Source organism: Haliotis rufescens, unplaced genomic scaffold, assembly GCF_023055435.1.
Source record: "Haliotis rufescens isolate VD_foot unplaced genomic scaffold, xgHalRufe1.0.p SCAF_1, whole genome shotgun sequence".
NCBI classification, from domain to species: domain Eukaryota; kingdom Metazoa; phylum Mollusca; class Gastropoda; order Lepetellida; family Haliotidae; genus Haliotis; species Haliotis rufescens.
The window spans coordinates 38,222,948-38,243,740 of NW_025963779.1; the positions used below are offsets into that span (position 1 = coordinate 38,222,948).

Consider the following 20,793-nt stretch of genomic DNA (forward strand, 5'->3'; position numbering starts at 1 on the left):
TAGTTAATCTAACTTTCTCTACTAAAGACTAAATCAATTTAACCAATTTTTCCCCCACAATTTCATCAGGCTTTTGTTTCAATAATTTGAATCAAAATTTCACAAATTTAAAATATGTTCAATAATGTTAACAGTTCAAAGTAGGTCAGTATAGGAAAAGAAGTAACCTGCTTGACTTATTTCACCTGAACAACAATGTTTCAATGAGATGAAAATGAAATAGAAAAAGGGTCTTGAAAATATATTTTAGTTGATGAATTTAGTTAGAGCATTATAAATGAGCTGAGAGACATTACAACAGCACAAGAAGATATAAGGTACAAGTCCTGTTTTCCTAATTGTTGTGTCTATTTACGCAAGATTATATTTATTCTGGTTTGAAGTCAAAATATGGCAACCACTCTACTACACTGAGTGCACCAATTCACCCTCCCTGCCTCCACTTGCCGGAATGTTTTGGAGGTTTCAGTTTCAGGTGTCAAGGTAATTGTTTTAACTTCATTTTGTTGGATTGATGGACAAAGTGATCATCATTACAGTTAGTATTAAACAGGCTGTGTGGTTGATCAGAGGGAAACAGTGTATTTCACTCTTTAAATATCTTCATAAATGTCCCCACCACAGATAACATCCTTACCAGTGGCCTGTGTGGCAGTACCGTGAAATGTCCCCACCGCAGATAACATCCTTACCAGTGGCCTGTGTGGCAGTACCATGAAATGTCCCCACCACAGATAACATCCTTACCAGTGGCCTGTGTGGCAGTACCGTGAAATGTCCCCACCGCAGATAACATCCTTACCAGTGGCCTGTGTGGCAGTACCATGAAATGTCCCCACCACAGATAACATCCTTACCAGTGGCATGTGTGGCAGTACCGTGAAATGTCCCCACCGCAGATAACATCCTTACCAGTGGCCTGTGTGGCAGTACCGTGAAATGTCCCCACCGCAGATAACATCCTTACCAGTGGCCTGTGTGGCAGTACCATGAAATGTCCCCACCGCAGATAACATCCTTACCAGTGGCCTGTGTGGCAGTACCGTGAAATGTCCCCACCGCAGATAACATCCTTACCAGTGGCCTGTGTGGCAGTACCGTGAAATGTCCCCACCCTAGATAACATCCTTACCAGTGGCCTGTGTGGCAGTACCGTGAAATGTCCCCACCACAGATAACATCCTTACCAGTGGCCTGTGTGGCAGTACCGTGAAATGTCCCCACCACAGATAACATCCTTACCAGTGGCCTGTGTGGCAGTACCGTGAAATGTCCCCACCGCAGATAACATCCTTACCAGTGGCCTGTGTGGCAGTACCGTGAAATGTCCCCACCGCAGATAACATCCTTACCAGTGGCCTGTGTGGCAGTACCGTGAAATGTCCCCACCCTAGATAACATCCTTACCAGTGGCCTGTGTGGCAGTACCGTGAAATGTCTCCACCCTAGATAATATCCTTACCAGTGGCCTGTGTGGCAGTACCGTGAAATGTCTCCACCCTAGATAACATCCTTACCAGTGGCCTGTGTGGCAGTACCGTGAAATGTCTCCACCCTAGATAACATCCTTACCAGTGGCCTGTGTGGCAGTAACGTGAAATGTCCCCACCCCAGATAACATCCTTACCAGTGGCCTGTGTGGCAGTACCATGAAATGTCCCCACCACAGATAACATCCTTACCAGTGGCCTGTGTGGCAGTACCATGAAATGTCCCCACCCTAGATAACATCCTTACCAGTGGCCTGTGTGGCAGTACCGTGAAATGTCCCCACCACAGATAACATCTTTACCAGTGGCCTGTGTGGCAGTACCGTGAAATGTCCCCACCCCAGATAACATCCTTACCAGTGGCCTGTGTGGCAGTACCGTGAAATGTCCCCACCACAGATAACATCCTTACCAGTGGCCTGTGTGGCAGTACCGTGAAATGTCCCCACCCTAGATAACATCCTTACCAGTGGCCTGTGTGGCAGTACCGTGAAATGTCCCCACCACAGATAACATCCTTACCAGTGGCCTGTGTGGCAGTACCGTGAAATGTCCCCACCCTAGATAACATCCTTACCAGTGGCCTGTGTGGCAGTACCGTGAAATGTCTCCACCCTAGATAACATCCTCACCAGTGGCCTGTGTGGCAGTACCGTGAAATGTCCCCACCACAGATAACATCCTTACCAGTGGCCTGTGTGGCAGTACCGTGAAATGTCTCCACCCTAGATAACATCCTCACCAGTGGCCTGTGTGGCTGTAGCGTGAAATCTCCCCACCCTAGATAACATCCTTACCAGTGGCCTGTGTGGCAGTACCATGAAATGTCCCCACCCTAGATAACATCCTTACCAGTGGCCTGTGTGGCAGTACTGTGAAATGTCCCCACCACAGATAACATCCTTACCAGTGGCCTGTGTGGCAGTACTGTGAAATGTCCCCACCCTAGATAACATCCTTACCAGTGGCCTGTGTGGCAGTACTGTGAAATGTCCCCACCCTAGATAACATCCTTACCAGTGGCCTGTGTGGCAGTACCATGAAATGTCCCCACCACAGATAACATCCTTACCAGTGGCCTGTGTGGCTGTACCGTGAAATGTCCCCACCCCAGATAACATCCTTACCAGTGGCCTGTGTGGCAGTACCGTGAAATGTCCCCACCACAGATAACATCCTTACCAGTGGCCTGTGTGGCAGTACCGTGAAATTTCCCCACCACAGATAACATCCTTACCAGTGGCCTGTGTGGCAGTACCATGAAATTTCCCCACCCTAGATAACATCCTTACCAGTGGCCTGTGTGGCAGTACTGTGAAATGTCCCCACCACAGATAACCTCCTTACCAGTGGCCTGTGTGGCAGTACTGTGAAATGTCTCCACCCTAGATAACATCCTCACCAGTGGCCTGTGTGGCAGTACCGTGAAATGTCCCCACCACAGATAACATCCTTACCAGTGGCCTGTGTGGCAGTACCATGAAATGTCCCCACCCTAGATAACATCCTTACCAGTGGCCTGTGTGGCAGTACTGTGAAATGTCCCCACCACAGATAACATCCTTACCAGTGGCCTGTGTGGCAGTACCATGAAATGTCCCCACCACAGATAACATCCTTACCAGTGGCCTGTGTGGCAGTACCATGAAATTTCCCCACCACAGATAACATCCTTACCAGTGGCCTGTGTGGCAGTACCGTGAAATTTCCCCACCACAGATAACATCCTTACCAGTGGCCTGTGTGGCAGTACCATGAAATTTCCCCACCCTAGATAACATCCTTACAAGTGGCCTGTGTGGCAGTACCGTGAAATGTCCCCACCACAGATAACATCCTTACCAGTGGCCTGTGTGGCAGTACCATGAAATGTCTCCAGCACAGATAACATCCTTACCAGTGGCCTGTGTGGCAGTACCATGAAATGTCCCCACCCTAGATAACATCCTTACCAGTGGCCTGTGTGGCAGTACCGTGAAATGTCCCCACCACAGATAACATCCTTACCAGTGGCCTGTGTGGCAGTACCATGAAATGTCTCCACCCTAGATAACATCCTTACCAGTGGCCTGTGTGGCAGTACTGTGAAATGTCCCCACCACAGATAACATCCTTACCAGTGGCCTGTGTGGCAGTACCGTGAAATGTCCCCACCCTAGATAACATCCTTACCAGTGGCCTGTGTGGCAGTAACGTGAAATGTCCCCACCACAGATAACATCCTTCCCAGTGGCCTGTGTGGCAGTACCGTGAAATGTCCCCACCCCAGATAACATCCTTACCAGTGGCCTGTGTGGCAGTACCGTGAAATGTCTCCACCACAGATAACATCCTTACCAGTGGCCTGTGTGGCAGTACCGTGAAATGTCTCCACCCTAGATAACATCCTTACCAGTGGCCTGTGTGGCAGTACTGTGAAATGTCCCCACCACAGATAACATCTTTACCAGTGGCCTGTGTGGCAGTACCGTGAAATGTCCCCACCCTAGATAACATCCTTACCAGTGGCTTGTGTGGCTGTAGCGTGAAATCTCCCCACCCTAGATGGCATCCCAACCAGTGGCCTTGTAAGCCCTTCTAATATGGACTGGTTATTTGCTGTTTTTGCTTATGCTGATTTTGTATATTTCAATTAAATTTTTAATTTACCATTATCTGATCCAGAAAAAGCAATAAACTTCCCAAGTCGGAGGCTACAGATTGAAGTTAGTATCCTGGTCAGGAACAAGGTGGCCAGTGAGGTTTCACCCGCCTCAACATGTGCATGAGTGTATTGGCGGATATGATGTTATATTTTGTACAAGTGTGAGTCAAAATGTGGAGTTGCTTCATGTCTGCCACATGACAAAAGCACTGTGCCACCTTGGAAACCAAGTTCAGAGTGGGAACATTTATCCTTCACATATCAGCAAGGACTCCCAACTTGCCTCTATTACTGTTGGAAGAGAAGTAATCAAACTTCATAAGAGTTCATGTGTTCTAAGTACACAAGATATATTGTATTGATTTACAGATATTTTCAAAATATATTCTAATGTGTATGGTATATTTAAGCAGCAATGTAAATGGGGATAGCTGAAGGGTTTTCCTGAATTTTACCTCCACCGGCACCACACTTTGTTTTTGGCAACATACAGTACTTGGGTATTTCAGGGATTTCATGTCATGTATTCTCCTAAAAAATTCTGAAAAAAATGTTGGGTACATTGATATGTCAAGGTCATCCTCAAGTCATAGTTTGTTTGTTAACCACTTGTTTGAAATATGGATATGTTTGTTGGTATGTAATGATTTCTAGGTCTGCTTCTGTTTCTGCAAGTACCTGTAAATGCTATTTTAGTTTTGTTAACAAAATTGTGATTTTAAACCATTCTTCCCAGAAGAATTTCCCTGAAAATTCATCTACCAGTATATTTTGACTGGGCCATCTTTCCTCTGATCACAGTGGCATTCTACTTGTTCACACGGTGGTGTTCAAAACTCACTTTTTGTAAATTCTTGAAATGATCAAAGAAGAAAGAGCCTATTGGAGAGGCTTTATAGAAGACATGAGCTGATTAGTTCCTTTAGCTTGTTAGACTGAACCCTCATCTCCAACACAATTAGGAGTTATTTACACAACCAACTGCTTTCTTCATCCGGAAATTCAGCTTCCGGACCAGAAGGGGATGAAAAGGAACAAGTTGATAAAGAAACATAATTGTTGACCCTTCAGACCTAAAAGAAAGAATTATCAGCTGTGGGACAAATCAGCAATCAGCCAGGTGTTGACTTCCTTAGCATTGAGCTATTATTTCAAAAACATAAAGAAGCATAATACATGAATGTTTACAGCTTGTGAGTTAGTCATATCTAATGTCTTTCTGGTGTGCAGATATTAGCCAATGTAAGAAGCATTCCTGCTTGGATGGGAAAGGGGACATGGGTGGCCCAGTCGTCTAAGGCACCTCGATTCGCTGTGCAGAGTTGCGTCCCTTGGGCACGCCAGAAACTTATGATTGTGGGTTCGAATCCCAGTTCGCCCAATTATGTTTCTAGGTTTGTCAGCACCATACCCGTGCTCATGGGTTTCACCGAAGTGGTAAACGTCTAAGACATGCATTACTTCGGGCTTCCCTCCCACATTAAGCTGACATGCCACAATGTAACTGGAATACTGTTAAAAGCAGCGTTAAACCCAACTCACTCACTTACTGGCATGGGAAAATCATTTTCCATCAGGGTTTTTTGTGAAAATAATAATGACAAGTAAGTCTTTAGTCAAAAAGCCCAGACATGTTTGATTGAAGATACGTATACCTGTACATGTATAAATATGCATGTTTCTGTTTGATTTTGTATTAACATTTCTCAAAGAGGATTAATTTTACATTTGTTGAATCTTGCTGATGTGCATATTTGCAAACTGACATTTATGTTACATCCATTTGATCATGTGCTGTGGCATATTGATTTTACATTTAAGAATTGACCTTCACTTTGTGTGAGTTCATTGGAGTATGAACCTTCATAGAGTGAGGGCCAAACTGTATGAACGTTGGAGCTTGCGACGACATTCATACAATGACTGGCCCTCACTCTATGAAGGTTCATACTCCAATGAACTCACACAAAGTGAAAGTCAATTTTTATAATTTTTTTATCACATTTTCTTACCTCAAAGGATGTAGGCCAAGATCTAAACACAGTTTTATTTAGTACGTGTGACTTCATGTTTACACTGACAGCCAAACAACAACCAGCTATATCTCGGAGTAAAATAGTTCCTCAAAAAGAGAGGTGACATGGGCGTATGGATGCACAATTTGCTCTTCAGAAACATCTTACGCAGCACATGTATTCAAATCATATCCTCATTAGATGAGAAAGGTCTGTAAAGAACTACTTCAGTATGTCAGTCACAATGACAGTGTGTCATAATACATTTACATCAAGTACAAGACGTCAAAATGTCCGACACGATAAACGTGATGGGAGATATTTCCGAAGTTGTTAATGAACCTGTGGTGGTTACATGTGTTAGTCATCATTGATCAACTGGCCGATCATTGAAAGGTGAATAAGATGCGTCAAACACACACTAAGGTAAATTCATACTTAAGATTGCTGGAGACGATCAGTGTCAGCCTAGACACGGATCGAGTCGATACTACGATAGTTTAGATGTGCATTTCTTCGTTTGCTCATCAGGATAGGCCGCAGCGAGGATATTCGTGAACAATAATGCAGTCACGCTCTCTGACATTTCTCAACGTATACTGAAATGCTGAGACTAAGAATAAAGGTTCTAAATGATCAGATAGAACGCTTATGTATGTTTTCATGGTAGGGAATTCCCAGGGGTTTCCCCAGGAATGTGGAAGTAGTCCCTCAGGGTTTACGTCATTTCAAGAACACGGTCTCGTGAAAAACGTATGAACTTCAAATTGTGTCGTTCATACACTTATGACTGTCAATTTCGTGGTCATGTGACTGACCTCTCGTCCAATGGAAAAGCCGTATATCGTGTAAACTTCAAATTAAATAATTATATTATTGTAACCAGTATTCTTCCTCTTCAGATTCCTACGACCGACTGTGCCGAAAAGGTCTACCGATCACTGACCAATTCTGTGCCAAGTTCACCATGCTGTGTAATAATGGCCGCTGTGTGGATACCCCAAGTTCCTTCCGCTGTGAATGCAACCCGGGATACAGGGAGTCCAATGATAACTGCCTTGGTAGGTTCAGGGGGGACTGTTTACAGGAAAGCCTAGCAAACTTGATTCAAGTCGTTCTTACACACCTGGTGTCATCACTGATTTTCAGTGGTCCATTCAAATAACTTTCATAGCTATTTTGCCCTTTACGCAGATGGAATCTGTTTCGGCGGATAATCTAGACTGGTTATTCTCTTGCATGGACAATTAATATTTACCTGAACTGGAAGGAATGTTTTTGCTGGTGGACTGACACCCCCCAAGTTTCATCATAAACTCAGAGGCACTTATCTATGCTGAGTCAACTACAAAAGAAATGTTTGGGCCGATGTTTCTGCTAGTGGACTGAAGTCCCCGAGTTTCATCATAAGCTCAGTAGCATGTCTCAATTATGCTGAGTCAACTACAAAAGATATGTTTCAGCCGAGACATTAAAACTGCCCCCAACTGTGTTGCAAAACAAACGTCTTAATTTCTTTAATATTTTTCTTTACTTTTAAGCAGCAGAATCTCCACATGTGCATGAAGCAGACATAATTCAAAATTAACATATTGTTTAAATTAGGCTCAACAAAATCAGTAAATGCACTGTCGTGTCACTGGATTTTCTGGTTCATCGATCACTTGATTATCTGTTTTGTTTTCAGGCTGTCGTTTCAAGGCATGCAAATTGTGTGAATGGCAGATAATCAAGACTGGTTATTCTCATGCATTGACAATTTATATATACCACATTCTTTGTCTGCTAACCCAATTTTATTATGTATGTCAGTCAAGCAGTTTATCCATAAATTAATTACACAGAGGTTCATGTCTATATTTCACACATGGCGCTAGTTACAAAATCTAGACCTATACAGGAAAAGGGATCCAGATGTTTATGATTAGTCTAACACAGTCCCCTTTGAGCACAATTACTATCCAAACAATACCTTTTTTTATATCTTAATTATTTTTTGTCTCAACTACAACAATGATGTCTGACAGCTATGATATATATAGTGAGGGCTAACAGAAAAACTGTCTTCTGTGAGCTGATGTAGTAGGCCTAGCATTAGTAGAGTTTCAAGTAATAACAAATTCTTGTTGATTATCCTCAAAATGTAACAAATTTGATGATCTGTCATTGCCTCTCGTGAAACGTGAAAGCAGTAAGATGGGCGGGTAGGAAATTACACGCATCACAAAACTTCACCTCTCTGGCGAGATTGTTTGAATATTCTTTCTGTAAAATTTATTTCGTTGTTTATTTTATCCAATGTTAATCCAAATATACTTTCATTGCCAAACTGCTCCACCCAGTTGAATAGGTTCTCCTTAGAGGGAACATATAATGCTTAGTGTACTTCAAATGATGTGCATGTACTAAGTTTTCAAAAAGGAAACACTGTTTATAGCAAAGTTCAATTGTTGAGGATGTAAATTATTTACCTATTCAGAAACCATTTAAGCCAAAGGTTTCCGTGTAAGGTTGTGTTTGTCTTCAAAATATGTCAAAGGTTTCATCCAGCCTGCACTGGAATGTCACCTTTACTACATGTAAAATGTCACGTGCTCCTTAATGTGAGAAAAAAGTCGGTCATTTTCATGCACAGAAATACAAGCTTGGAATTCTGTTCACCACACTACGGATTTTGGTCTGTTGCTGAGTCCATCAATCCTGTTGAATTGCTCACTCACTCACTCACTCACTCACTCACTCACTCAACTTTTAGGTGAATGCTTGTCTTTTGTATGCATCAATTTAAAATCATTGTTCAAATTATTTACGTTTTATATTTTCGGATACTCTGTGCATTCCATGCAAGTCATTATTCCAATGAAATGAGAGACACCTTGTTTACAGGAACAGTTCACCTTGTTGACAGGAACAGTTCTATTCATTTAATGGTAACCATATACACTGATCCTTAGCAAAGGGCATGCTCCCAGTGGGAAGTAATCCTAGTCTCAGTGAGCAGGTGAAATCCAGTCTTCAAACAGCTTTTTAAAGTTTGCCATTTTTTTGTTGCTGCCATTGTGGAGGTTTTAATTATGGACTGAGCTTTCTGTGGAGAGACAGATCATCATTTATCAAGTGTAGCTGGCAGTCAGTGCTCCCATGTGCCTGTCCTTGCATAACACCTGTAATTCAGGGCCTGTCTAGACAGCGTCATTGTGCAGTATACCACACAACCACCTGTTTCCCCAGAGCAGCTTTTGTTGTACAGACTTGCTGTTTTACATGTAGAACCCTTCCCGACATAGCTGTAATGTGGCTCAAATTACTCTTTAGACAAGGACAAATTCTCTCTCGCTATTACATATACATTGGTATTCTTTACAGTGGTAATCTGGTTGTATTCTATACAGTGGTATTCTGGTTGTATTCCATACAGTGGTAATCTGGTTGTATTCTATACAGTGGTAATCTGGTGGTATTCCATACAGTGGTAATCTGGTGGTATTCCATACAGTGGTAATCTGGTTGTATTCTATACAGTGGTAATCTGGTGGTATTCTATACAGTGGTATTCTTCTTGGTGTATTCTGTACAGTCGTAACCTAGTGGTATTCCATACAGTGGTAATCTGGTGGTATTCCATACAGTGGTATTCTGGATGTATTCTATACAGTGGTAATCTGGTGGTATTCCATACAGTGGTATTCTGGATGTATTCTACACAGTGGTAATCTGGTGGTATTCCATACAGTGGTATTCTGAATGTATTCTATACAGTGGTAATCTGGTGGTATTCCATACAGTGGTAATCTGGTGGTATTCCATACAGTGGTATTCTGGATGTATTCTATACAGTGGTAATCTGGTGGTATTCCATACAGTGGTATTCTGGATGTATTCTATTCAGTGGTGATCTGGTGGTATTCCATACAGTGGTATTGTGGATGTATTCTACACAGTGGTAATCTGGTGGTATTCCATACAGTGGTATTCTGGATGTATTCCATACAGTGGTAATCTAGTGGTATTCCATACAGTGGTAATCTGGTGGTATTCCATACAGTGGTATTCTGGATGTATTCTATACAGTGGTAATCTGGTGGTATTCCATACAGTGGTATTGTGGATGTATTCTACACAGTGGTAATCTGGTGGTATTCCATACAGTGGTATTCTGGATGAATTCTATACAGTGGTAATCTGGTGGTATTCCATAAAGTGGTAATCTAGTGGTATTATCTACAGTTGTAATCTAGTGGTATTGAATACAGTGGTAATCTGGTGGTATTCTATACAGTGGTAATCAGAATGTGCTTTTACCTGTGCAAATGCCAAGATTAAGGAATTCTGGATGCATGGTGATGTCACTACAAACAGATGTTCCCAACAGTAGTCTTCTGGAGGACGGGGTCTCCAGACTAACAAGCTTTCATTTAGATCTGGCATTCAGTTTTCCAACTGTACCTAACCCTTTCCTTCATCTCTGCATCTTTCTGAATGCTAACTTCCAGCTTGTTCCTCAATATATATTACCAAAATACTTATGTTTTAATCTTCAATGTGTTTAATGTACATAATTTATATATATGAGACATTTCATGTGGAATATCTTTGTGCTCTACAGTAAGTAGTGTGCATACATACATGTTTTATTAAGTATATGCATACTGTTTTTAAGGATGAATATTAATTGGTTCATCGCCATTGACCTCACTGCTGTAACACAGGAAACACATAGAAAATACACTTCCCACATGTTTCAGTTTATCCTAGTTTTTTTTATAATTGTTGATAAGATGAAATAAGGAAGAAGTGTATACATTCCATGTATGGGGGTACACACTTTGCAATGGACTCAAGTCTGTGGGTGACACAACACACAGATATTATTCTTAGAGGAGTGTTGTAGTTTGTCCTCTGTATCAACATCAGTTTTACTGGGGAAACTTTAGTTTCCACACCCATTCCTAAGACAATTAAGTTTCTTTTTCAAAGTATATCTATAGCAATAGCTCTATGTCAAGATGACCATTACAAGAGAGGGATACATGTTATGGCTGACCTGACACTGTCCTACACTTGTCTCAAATACCTTTCTTGTATAATTCTAGGCATATCAGACTTCAGAAGTCAGAAGTAATCAAAATCTCAACAGGTCTCTTCATGTGACTTCTAAAATGTTTGTTTCCAATTGTGGAACAAATATCTTATTGTCTGCAATTTTTCAAGCCTATTTATGGAGATTTGTATCATTTGAAATTCAAGAATTCTGGCACAAACAAGATCATTTAAAGTTTATCAATGCTAAATGGATCAAAATTGTCTGATTCAATATTATTTAACATGAAGATAATCTTACATTCCAAGGAATTAGTATTTTTATGATTTGATGTCTGGGGGAGTCGGATGACTTATCTCCATTCAATACTTGTTATGGATTTAATGACGCATTAGTATTATCTTTCGTCTCAATAAGTCTCTAACAACAAAACTAAAGATAATGACTTCTAAACATTTTAGGCTGCTAATGATAGTAATAAAAGTAATCATTCAACATCTGTGATAAAATTTCTTGGAGAGGCTAAGTTGAAGTTCCAAGTAGGGATAAGAAATGTAGATGAACAAACTTCTTAATTACAATATAAGAGCAATGTTTCAGTATAGGTTGTTACGTGGTCATCAAGCAAGTGATGTACAGAATATGTTTGACAAGCATATATACTCAGGTATGTAGTCAACGTATGCAGAAATGTCCACTGTCTCCCCCTATCTCTAAATACCGTATTTGACGTAATAAGCGCCCAGGGCGCTTTCAAAATTAGAAATAGGGGGCTTTTGTTAGAATATTGTTTTGGTGAATGATCGTAAATTTCGTGGTTTATACTGACAGCCTGAAATGTTTATAGATGACAGATATATTTTTTCCAGGATTTAATTCCTATATTTAAGGGTGCATATAACACACGAGTGCGTATTATACACAAATAAATCAGTTTTGTGTACATTTCTACCGATATTGATGAATGTCTCTCCATTTCTACAGATATTGATGAATGTCTCTCCATTTCTACCGATATTGATGAATGTCTCTCCATTTCTACAGATATTGATGTATGTCTCTCCATTTCTACAGATATTGATGTATGTCTCTCCATTTCTACCGATATTGATGTATGTCTCTCCATTTCTACCGATATTGATGAATGTCTCCCCACTTCTACAGATATTGATGAATGTCTCCCCACTTCTACAGATATTGATGAATGTCTCCCCACTTCTACAGATGTTGATGAATGTCTCCCCACTTCTACAGATATTGATGAATGTCTCCCCACTTCTACAGATATTGATGAATGTCTCTCCACTTCTACAGATATTGATGAATGTCTCCCCACTTCTACAGATATTGATGAATGTCTCCCCATTTCTACAGATATTGATGAATGTCTCTCCATTTCTACAGATATTGATGAATGTCTCTCCATTTCTACCGATATTGATGAATGTCTCTCCATTTCTACAGATATTGATGTATGTCTCTCCATTTCTACAGATATTGATGAATGTCTCTCCATTTCTACAGATATTGATGAATGTCTCTCCATTTCTACAGATATTGATGAATGTCTCTCCATTTCTACCGATATTGATGAATGTCTCTCCATTTCTACAGATATTGATGTATGTCTCTCCATTTCTACCGATATTGATTAATGTCTCTCCACTTCTACAGATATTGATGAATGTGAGCAGCAGGGAATCTGTCGCAATGGCCGCTGTGTCAACACACAGGGAAGCTACACCTGTGAATGTAGTCCAGGGTTTGTTCTCTCAAAGACAGGCTCATACTGCACAGGTAAGCAAATTATGCTCGCATTCTACTCTAAAGCTCTATTACACCCCATGCAAACACATGGGCACAAACCCACTACCCTGTGATAGTCATAGGAGTACCAGACAGCAGAAAAGATGTTAAAAGATGGCACTTGATGTTACCCTGCCTGGCGCTTGGCATCAAGGACGTAAAACAAGGACTGGTCAACCTGGAGTACTGTGTCTGAGTAGGATATCCAGGATAAACTGCTGCATGGTGCTTCAGTGGGCTAGCAGTACAAAACCAGTCCGGTAGAATACAAGCAGGCACATACACACATGTGCATGATCACTGTATAAGTGCAGTATTCTAGAACATGACGTTAAACCCCATTTCACGTCATCTCACATAAGAGCAGATTGCCAATGATGATTGGAATGTTCAGAAGGTGTGACTTGGTTGCTTGTGTGACATTGTAACCCGGATGGGTCCTTGTTCAGGCTTTAATATTGCTGACTGTGTTAAGAAACAGAATGGACTTGCTCACTCCATTATACAGCTGACAAGATACCAAGGGGTAACAAGTCCCTTTCCACTTGTATCCAGCACTGGTGATCAGAAGGACTGACATGCCTCCAATGATAGTGTGAAATTTTGGGGGATTATATTCATTTTTCATTCCCAGAATGACATTTTCTGGAATCTAGAGCTTTGGCTTTTTAAGCTTGTAGAATTCAAACTCATTGATCATGTTAAGGTAAAGGCAGTGGTACCGTCAGGGCCCTTGTAAGAAATGAGCACAACTAAAACAATTACCAGATGTGTTCAAATGAATGAGAAATACCTGGTAGATTTTTCTCATTTCAATACTTGGGTGTTTGAAACTTACAACAACATAAGATGCATGTGTAAGGTTAATGGGCTGATTGGAGAGTTTGTCAGGAAGCTTTTTGCAAAACTTGAACATGAGCAAGTACTTGACACAAGCTAATTTATTTTGAAGATGTACTCACAAATGGTAATAATATCAGCTTGGGCCACAGACTTTCTCATAGTTAGATTTTCAAGCTGGAATAACTGGCATTATTTGCTTATTTTAGCCATTCATATGTACTTGATCATGCCAAAGTCCCAAACTGGCAAGTGTAAGAAAGAAAACAGATAGTTGTCTGCCATTTGAACTTATTTGATAATGTTCATACCAACACATTATTTTAAGTTATGAAATTATCATTTACAAAAAGGGGTACTCATCCTTCCTCCTCTGTTAACTTATATATTTGATAAATTTGAGTTTATTATGTTTTTGTATCATAATTATCATATCTTTGGAATAATACATTCTTTGTATTCTGATTACACCAAAACCTTGCCAAACACGCTTTGGTCAGTAAACATTTATATCCTTCATATAATTCCTGACTTGTGTGTTTCAGACATGAATGAATGTGCTGAGGAAGGCATGTGCCCCAATGGGGTGTGCTTCAACATGGATGGGTCGTACAAGTGCCGATGTAATGCAGGATTTAAACAGTCACCAAACCAGGAAGTCTGCTATGGTACATGTCTTTAGCACATGAACTTTAAGAGGTTTTTTAACAAAGTTAAAGCATCATTATTACCGTTATTTATGCAATAATAGGCCTAGTCATATGCTGAGATCATAGCTCTGTTCCACAAAGTGATCGCAGTGCAACAACAGTGAAGTCTGGGAGTTACGATAGCTTTGTGGAACGGACCACAGTTGCCCAACTGGGATGTGCACTAGGATACCGTATACATATAGGTTAGGTGGTATGCTGACATTGTACTACTACACTTCACAGAAATATATATCTACACCAGTTGAGAATTAAACTTATTGTCTTAAAATAGAATCTTAAGTAGAAAAAAGTTGTCGTTTGTCAAATTTGTCAAATTATTTATAATCAGGGTAGAAGGATAAGAGTATTGATTTTCCTCTAATTTTAAAGACTCTGCAACTGTTAACTGTATTTGAAGAAAATTCTTTGTTTTACAGACATCAACGAATGTACAGAGAATGGTCGACTATGCAAGAATGGTCGCTGTGTGAATACTGATGGAAGCTATCGTTGTGAATGTACCCCTGGATATCGGTTGTCACCAGATGGTGCTTTCTGTCTAGGTAAGTTTAGACGGTCAGAGATATCAATTTTGCTGACATCGGAGTTGAATATAAAGACCATTTGAGTTCACGATAAATATGGGAAGCTGTTTCTGTCCCTTGTTATAACATGGCTGGAAATTGCTAAAGTATATCTTTACTCACTCACTTCAGTAGATTCACAAGGATCTCATATTAGTTTGACCAATTTAGTTGATCAATAATTCTCCATGCACATCATCGCTCTTCTCCTCATTCTGAAAGACACTTCAGAGCCACTCAGGATAGTGTTTCAATCCATGTATACACATGAGGATATGCACACAGGCCTGCTTGAGAACTTGTCCATGTATGTACTTTCTATGATTATACTTAGGGAATCATAACTTGTGTCATCCCTTTGATTGTGTTCTTTTCTTTGCAGATTATGATGAATGTAAGACAACAGGAATGTGCACCAATGGCAACTGTATAAACATGGATGGCAGTTTCAAGTGTGTCTGCAACCCAGGCTATATCTTAGGTCCCAGTAGGGAGATCTGTATAGGTGAGTGTGTACTTCCCAGGCTATATCTTAGGTCCCAGTAGGGAGGTCTGTATAGGTGAGTGTGTACTACCCAGGCTATATCTTAGGTCCCAGTTGGGAGATCTGTATAGGTGAGTGTGTACTACCCAGGCTTTATGTTAGGTCCCAGTAGGGAGGTCTGTATAGGTGAGTGTGTACTACCCAGGCTATATCTTAGGTCCCAGTAGGGAGGTCTGTATAGGTGAGTGTGTACTACCCAGGCTATATCTTAGGTCCCAACAGGGAGGTCTATATAGGTGAGTGTGTACTACCCAGGCTATATCTTAGGTCCCAGCAGGGAGGTCTGTATAGGTGAGTGTGTACTACCCAGGCTATATCTTAGGTCCCAGCAGGGAGGTCTATATAGGTGAGTGTGTACTACCCAGGCTATATCTTAGGTCCCAGTAGGGAGGTCTGTATAGGTGAGTGCGTACAACCCAGGCTATATCTTAGGTCCCAGCAGGGAGGTCTGTATAGGTGAGTGCGTACAACCCAGGCTATATCTTAGGTCCCAGCAGGGAGGTCTGTATAGGTGAGTGTGTACAAGCCAGGCTATATCTTAGGTCCCAGCAGGGAGGTCTGTATAGGTGAGTGTGTGCAACCCAGGCTATATCTTAGGTCCCAGTAGGGAGGTCTGTATAGGTGAGTGTGTACTACCCAGGCTATATCTTAGGTCCCAGTAGGGAGGTCTGTATAGGTGAGTGCGTACAACCCAGGCTATATCTTAGGTCCCAGTAGGGAGGTCTGTATAGGTGAGTGTGCACTACCCAGGCTATATCTTAGGTCCCAGTAGGGAGGTCTGTATAGGTGTGTATTGGTAAGTGTGTCTAATGCAGGCAACATCCTTGACCCAAGTGTGTAACAGTCATGGCTTAGTCTCTTACAGACCCCAGAGCATGTATCTAACAAAACATTCACCCCAGTGCCACTCTCATCAAGTCTTAGAGACTTGAGGTTCCGTTTGTTGATTGAGGGTTTCTTTATAGAATTATTTTCATTTAACCTCATACATAGCTATATTTCAGGGACTATACGATAGACTAGGGACGTGCTGTATAAGTAAATATGGGATATATGGAGATGTACCAGTATTTGTTTCCTACATTTCAAAAGTAGAAAAAATTGCCACTCCAGTATAATGCTTTGACCTGTGTATTTTACTTGGTCCCCAGATGTGAACGAGTGCTCACTTGGTCCAGACCAGTGTGTGAATGGTCAGTGTATCAACAACCAGGGCAGCTTCCGCTGCGAGTGCCCCCAGGGATTCACCCTGGGTGAGGACAGGAGGACATGCAGAGGTATCTATATCTACTTCTATTGCTTTCTCAACACCCCAGGTTTTGTATGCCAGTGTTCCAAGTTGAAGTGATAAGCTGCTCTATCTCGACTGACCAAATCACATGTTGTATGACAACTACTCAACAACTTTTGCAAAAGTTAAAAACTTTAATTGATGTGTTTGACTGAAATGTTAATCAAGTTTATTTTAATCTTTTCAAAAAGGTCTTGTTTTACAAGTGAGGTGACATTCATGTCAGATTCAAGATTATCTGATAATAATTTGCTTCATTTATACCTGTAGTAGTCCACATTTATGCTGATTCTACAGTGGTGACACACAAATACCATGCTGCAGTTTCACACGGACAGCCCACTTAGACACATTATACTGACTCCCATCCACCCAGTCCCTGTTTTAACTCCTCCTATTTATGTCTCTCCGTATGACGTGGGAGGGGCCTGAACAACCGACCTACCGAGTAAATAAATAAAATTGTAAAGTTGGCCAATAACAATGGGTTATGACCATATGATTTGTCACTATAGCTATAGCTCTATTGAATAACTCTAGAAAATTCAAGTTTTTGTAAGTTTCATTTCCACCACTTACCCTTCTTTGAAGAAAATAATCTGTAAGCCAAGTAAACATAAGAAGAGGCCTATTCGATAAAAAGACAGAAGTTTAGTATTTAATTTTAATAGGCAGCACAAAACCCTTGAGACATTGTCTAACCAACTCGTGTACATAGCTACATATGGGATCCACCAGGAGATAAGGGACATTGTGGATGTTAGGAGATACAGTTGTGCTGTGACATCATAAAGACAGATGTTTGATGTCAACTTACTTCCGTAAAACTAACCATGTAAGAACTGACAAAAATGTCTTATTTTTCTCTTGTTGGCTCGCAAAGTAAAAAATACATTATTTCTAAACATTTCAGCATAGATATCCACTTTCGATTAATCAGTCAGTATGTCTAAATTATTAAAACAACAGCTATTTCAAGACTGAAAATGGGATTTTGCAGAAAATTAGTCCAAATGTTTTTGATGCCACGTATTTCTGCAATACCTATGATTGTTGCTTGTGAAATGTATTTGCTAACTTACTGTAGTTTTGAACTATAATGAAAAGTCAAAATGTGAATTTACCTGCATAAGGTCCCTTATTTCATGTGGGTGACATATTGATTGTGTGACTTGTGTACGTGGTATTTGTTCAGACACAAGGAGGAACATGTGTTACCCCGAGGTGCGGAATGGCCGCTGCCTTAACCCCTACTCTGTGCTGGTCACCAAGTCCATGTGTTGTTGTGGCCTTGCCGGCTCCCTGGCCTGGGGACAAAACTGTGAGAGATGTCCAACAATGATGGACCCTGGTTTCATCAAACTGTGTACCCATGGGAAGGGCAGAGATCACGATGGGAAGAGTGAGTCACAGAACAATGACACAAAATGGTTCGGTGGTCGTTGTGAATGTTTGTATATTCTCGCATAAATATCAACAAGTCTTCTGCTGTACCTCTATATCTACTGCAGTAGAGAAGGTTAAGGTTATCTACTGTATTTTGTTCCTTTTTTTTCTGAAATTTTAAAATGTCATGACTTCTACACCAGAATCTTGTACAGATGAATTAGATAATGATGACATCCATAGTCTGTTGTTATGTGGAATCTGCTGAACCATCTGTTGTAGAATACATTATAGCTTTACGTTCTTGGTTGCCAGACATCAACGAGTGTAAGTTACGCCCTGACATGTGCCAGAACGGGGCATGTGAGGACCTGGATGGGGGCTACAGGTGCATCTGTAATGATGGTTACAGACCTGATTCCTCGGGCAGGGAATGTTCAGGTAGGTCAAGCTGGGAGGTTGAATCATCTTGTCCAAAGTATCACACCACCCAGTGTAATTGTGAGTTCATTTTCAATGTGGAGATTTTAAAATGGTACACTGTGTATTGACACATCATGCGCCTGTAGAATGATAGTCCCCTCAACTGCCCAACCTTGTAGAGAAATTCCTGTTTGAAGTTCATGCGTCATTACTGCTATAATTTTGTAATAAAAGTTCCAACAATTTGAAAGTATGTCTTTGGAATGATTGTAACTGAAATACCTTAGCATACTATCACAGAAAATCAAAGATGGTAAATCATTGGCATGCACCAAACTGCCATGTTATATATCATTATACTGGAATCAGTCAACTCATTAGAAAATACACATTGACTGGACACATGAGGGACTTGGCGAGATCAGGACATCCATGGAAGACCAGTGCCAGAGAGGACAGGGTCCTTGTATGCCAAGCCATATGGCTGCCATAACTTGCACTGTTCTTCATCATCACTGGCGTACCCACAACAGAGTTCCCCTTAGCACTGTCAGGCTTGGAGTGAATGAAGCAGGATTAGTGGCCATAAGACTCCTCTCCTCTCACCCCAACACATGTGGGACCAATAAGCCTGGTGTCAGGCTGGTGTCAGTTTATATTGTACGACACTGATCATAGGACTTGTGTCTGGAGACAAAGAGAAACATCTTTTCATCAGCGCAACATCCAGGAAACAGTGGCATGTGGTGGCGGCTCAGTGATGGTCTGGGTTGTTGCTCCTTTGAATGTAAACTTGATTTTGTCACAGTTCAGGGGACATTAAATGGACAAAGGTACCAAGAAACCATATTGGAAGGTTTTGTTGTGTGTCATTTTGATAACCATGCACTTGCCACACGTCCTGTATTCATGGACAACAATGCTGGACCCCATCTAGTACGAGCTTTGACTGATCACCTCCAGAACAACACTAATGATACTCTGCCATGGCCTTCTCGAGTCCCAGACCTGAATCCAGTCGATCATCGTTGTGAGCAGTTGGTATGTAGGGTCAGAGCCAAGGACCCTCAAGTTCAGAATCTCAAAGAATTGACCTAGGCATTGCATCAGCAATGGCAACTCATTTCTCAGTTGAGACGTCTTGTGGGTGTGATCTGTGTACAGGGTGGCTACACCAGATATTGACTTACACTGTTGATCATTTAACTGTGACATGGCTACATGGTTACAAAGACACGTGCGTGTTGATCTGTCCATTTCATTCCTGACATTCACAATGCCTCTGTTTATCCCCAGTTACAGTCCTTGTAGTCACTGGCGAATAAAGTTTTTTCTTTTCAAATGTTCATTTTCCCTATAATTCATAAAATTAACATCTTATTTTTCATTAAGTAAGACATTTGATTGCTTTTGTTTCACTTTCTTCACTTTCACTAGCTTCTCCTTACCCATCTGTATTCTGATTATCAAAACATCTTAGTGGTGCGATACTTTTGACAAGGTGTCTATGTCATGTAAGGTTGAATCATGTAAATATTTCTGTATTGGTGAAGCTGTAGAATGTTTTCTGTTAAAATGAATCATGTAAATATTTCTGTATTGGTGAAGCTGTGGAATGTATTCTGTTACATCGAATCATGTAAATATTTCTGTATAGGTGAAGCTGTAAAATGTTTTCTGTTACATTGAATCATGTAAATATTTCTGTATTGGTGAAGCTGTGGAATGTATTCTGTTACATTGAATCATGTAAATATTTCTGTATTGGTGAAGCCGTCGAATGGATTCTGTTACATTGAATCATTGAAAATATTTCTGTATTGGTGAAGCTGTAGAATGTATTTTGTTACATTGAATCATCGTAAATATTTCTGTATTGGTGAAGCCGTCGAATGGATTCTGTTACATTGAATCATTGTAAATATTTCTGTATTGGTGAAGCTGTAGAATGTATTTTGTTACATTGAATCATCGTAAATATTTCTGTATTGGTGAAGCTGTAGAATGTATTCTGTTACATTGAATCATTGTAAATAA

General features: G+C 40.8%; 1 protein-coding gene across 2 annotated transcripts in view; it reads left to right on the forward strand.

The window, feature by feature from the left end:
* The window catches only part of LOC124135729 (fibrillin-2-like), a 99,826-nt gene that overhangs the window by 33,438 nt on the left and 45,595 nt on the right, over positions 1-20,793 (forward strand). Inside the window, exons 1-9 of one of the 2 annotated variants that reach the window (XM_048396124.1) lie at positions 6,535-6,575; positions 7,052-7,210; positions 12,865-12,987; positions 14,382-14,504; positions 14,966-15,091; positions 15,495-15,617; positions 16,808-16,933; positions 18,143-18,349; positions 18,649-18,774. In XM_048396124.1, coding sequence (XP_048252081.1) covers positions 7,117-7,210; positions 12,865-12,987; positions 14,382-14,504; positions 14,966-15,091; positions 15,495-15,617; positions 16,808-16,933; positions 18,143-18,349; positions 18,649-18,774 — 1,048 coding nt within the window. In that variant the 5' untranslated portion in view covers positions 6,535-6,575; positions 7,052-7,116. Of the gene's footprint in view, positions 1-6,534; positions 6,576-7,051; positions 7,211-12,864; positions 12,988-14,381; positions 14,505-14,965; positions 15,092-15,494; positions 15,618-16,807; positions 16,934-18,142; positions 18,350-18,648; positions 18,775-20,793 lie in introns of those variants that run through there. The other variant, XM_048396119.1, reaches the window with a different exon arrangement.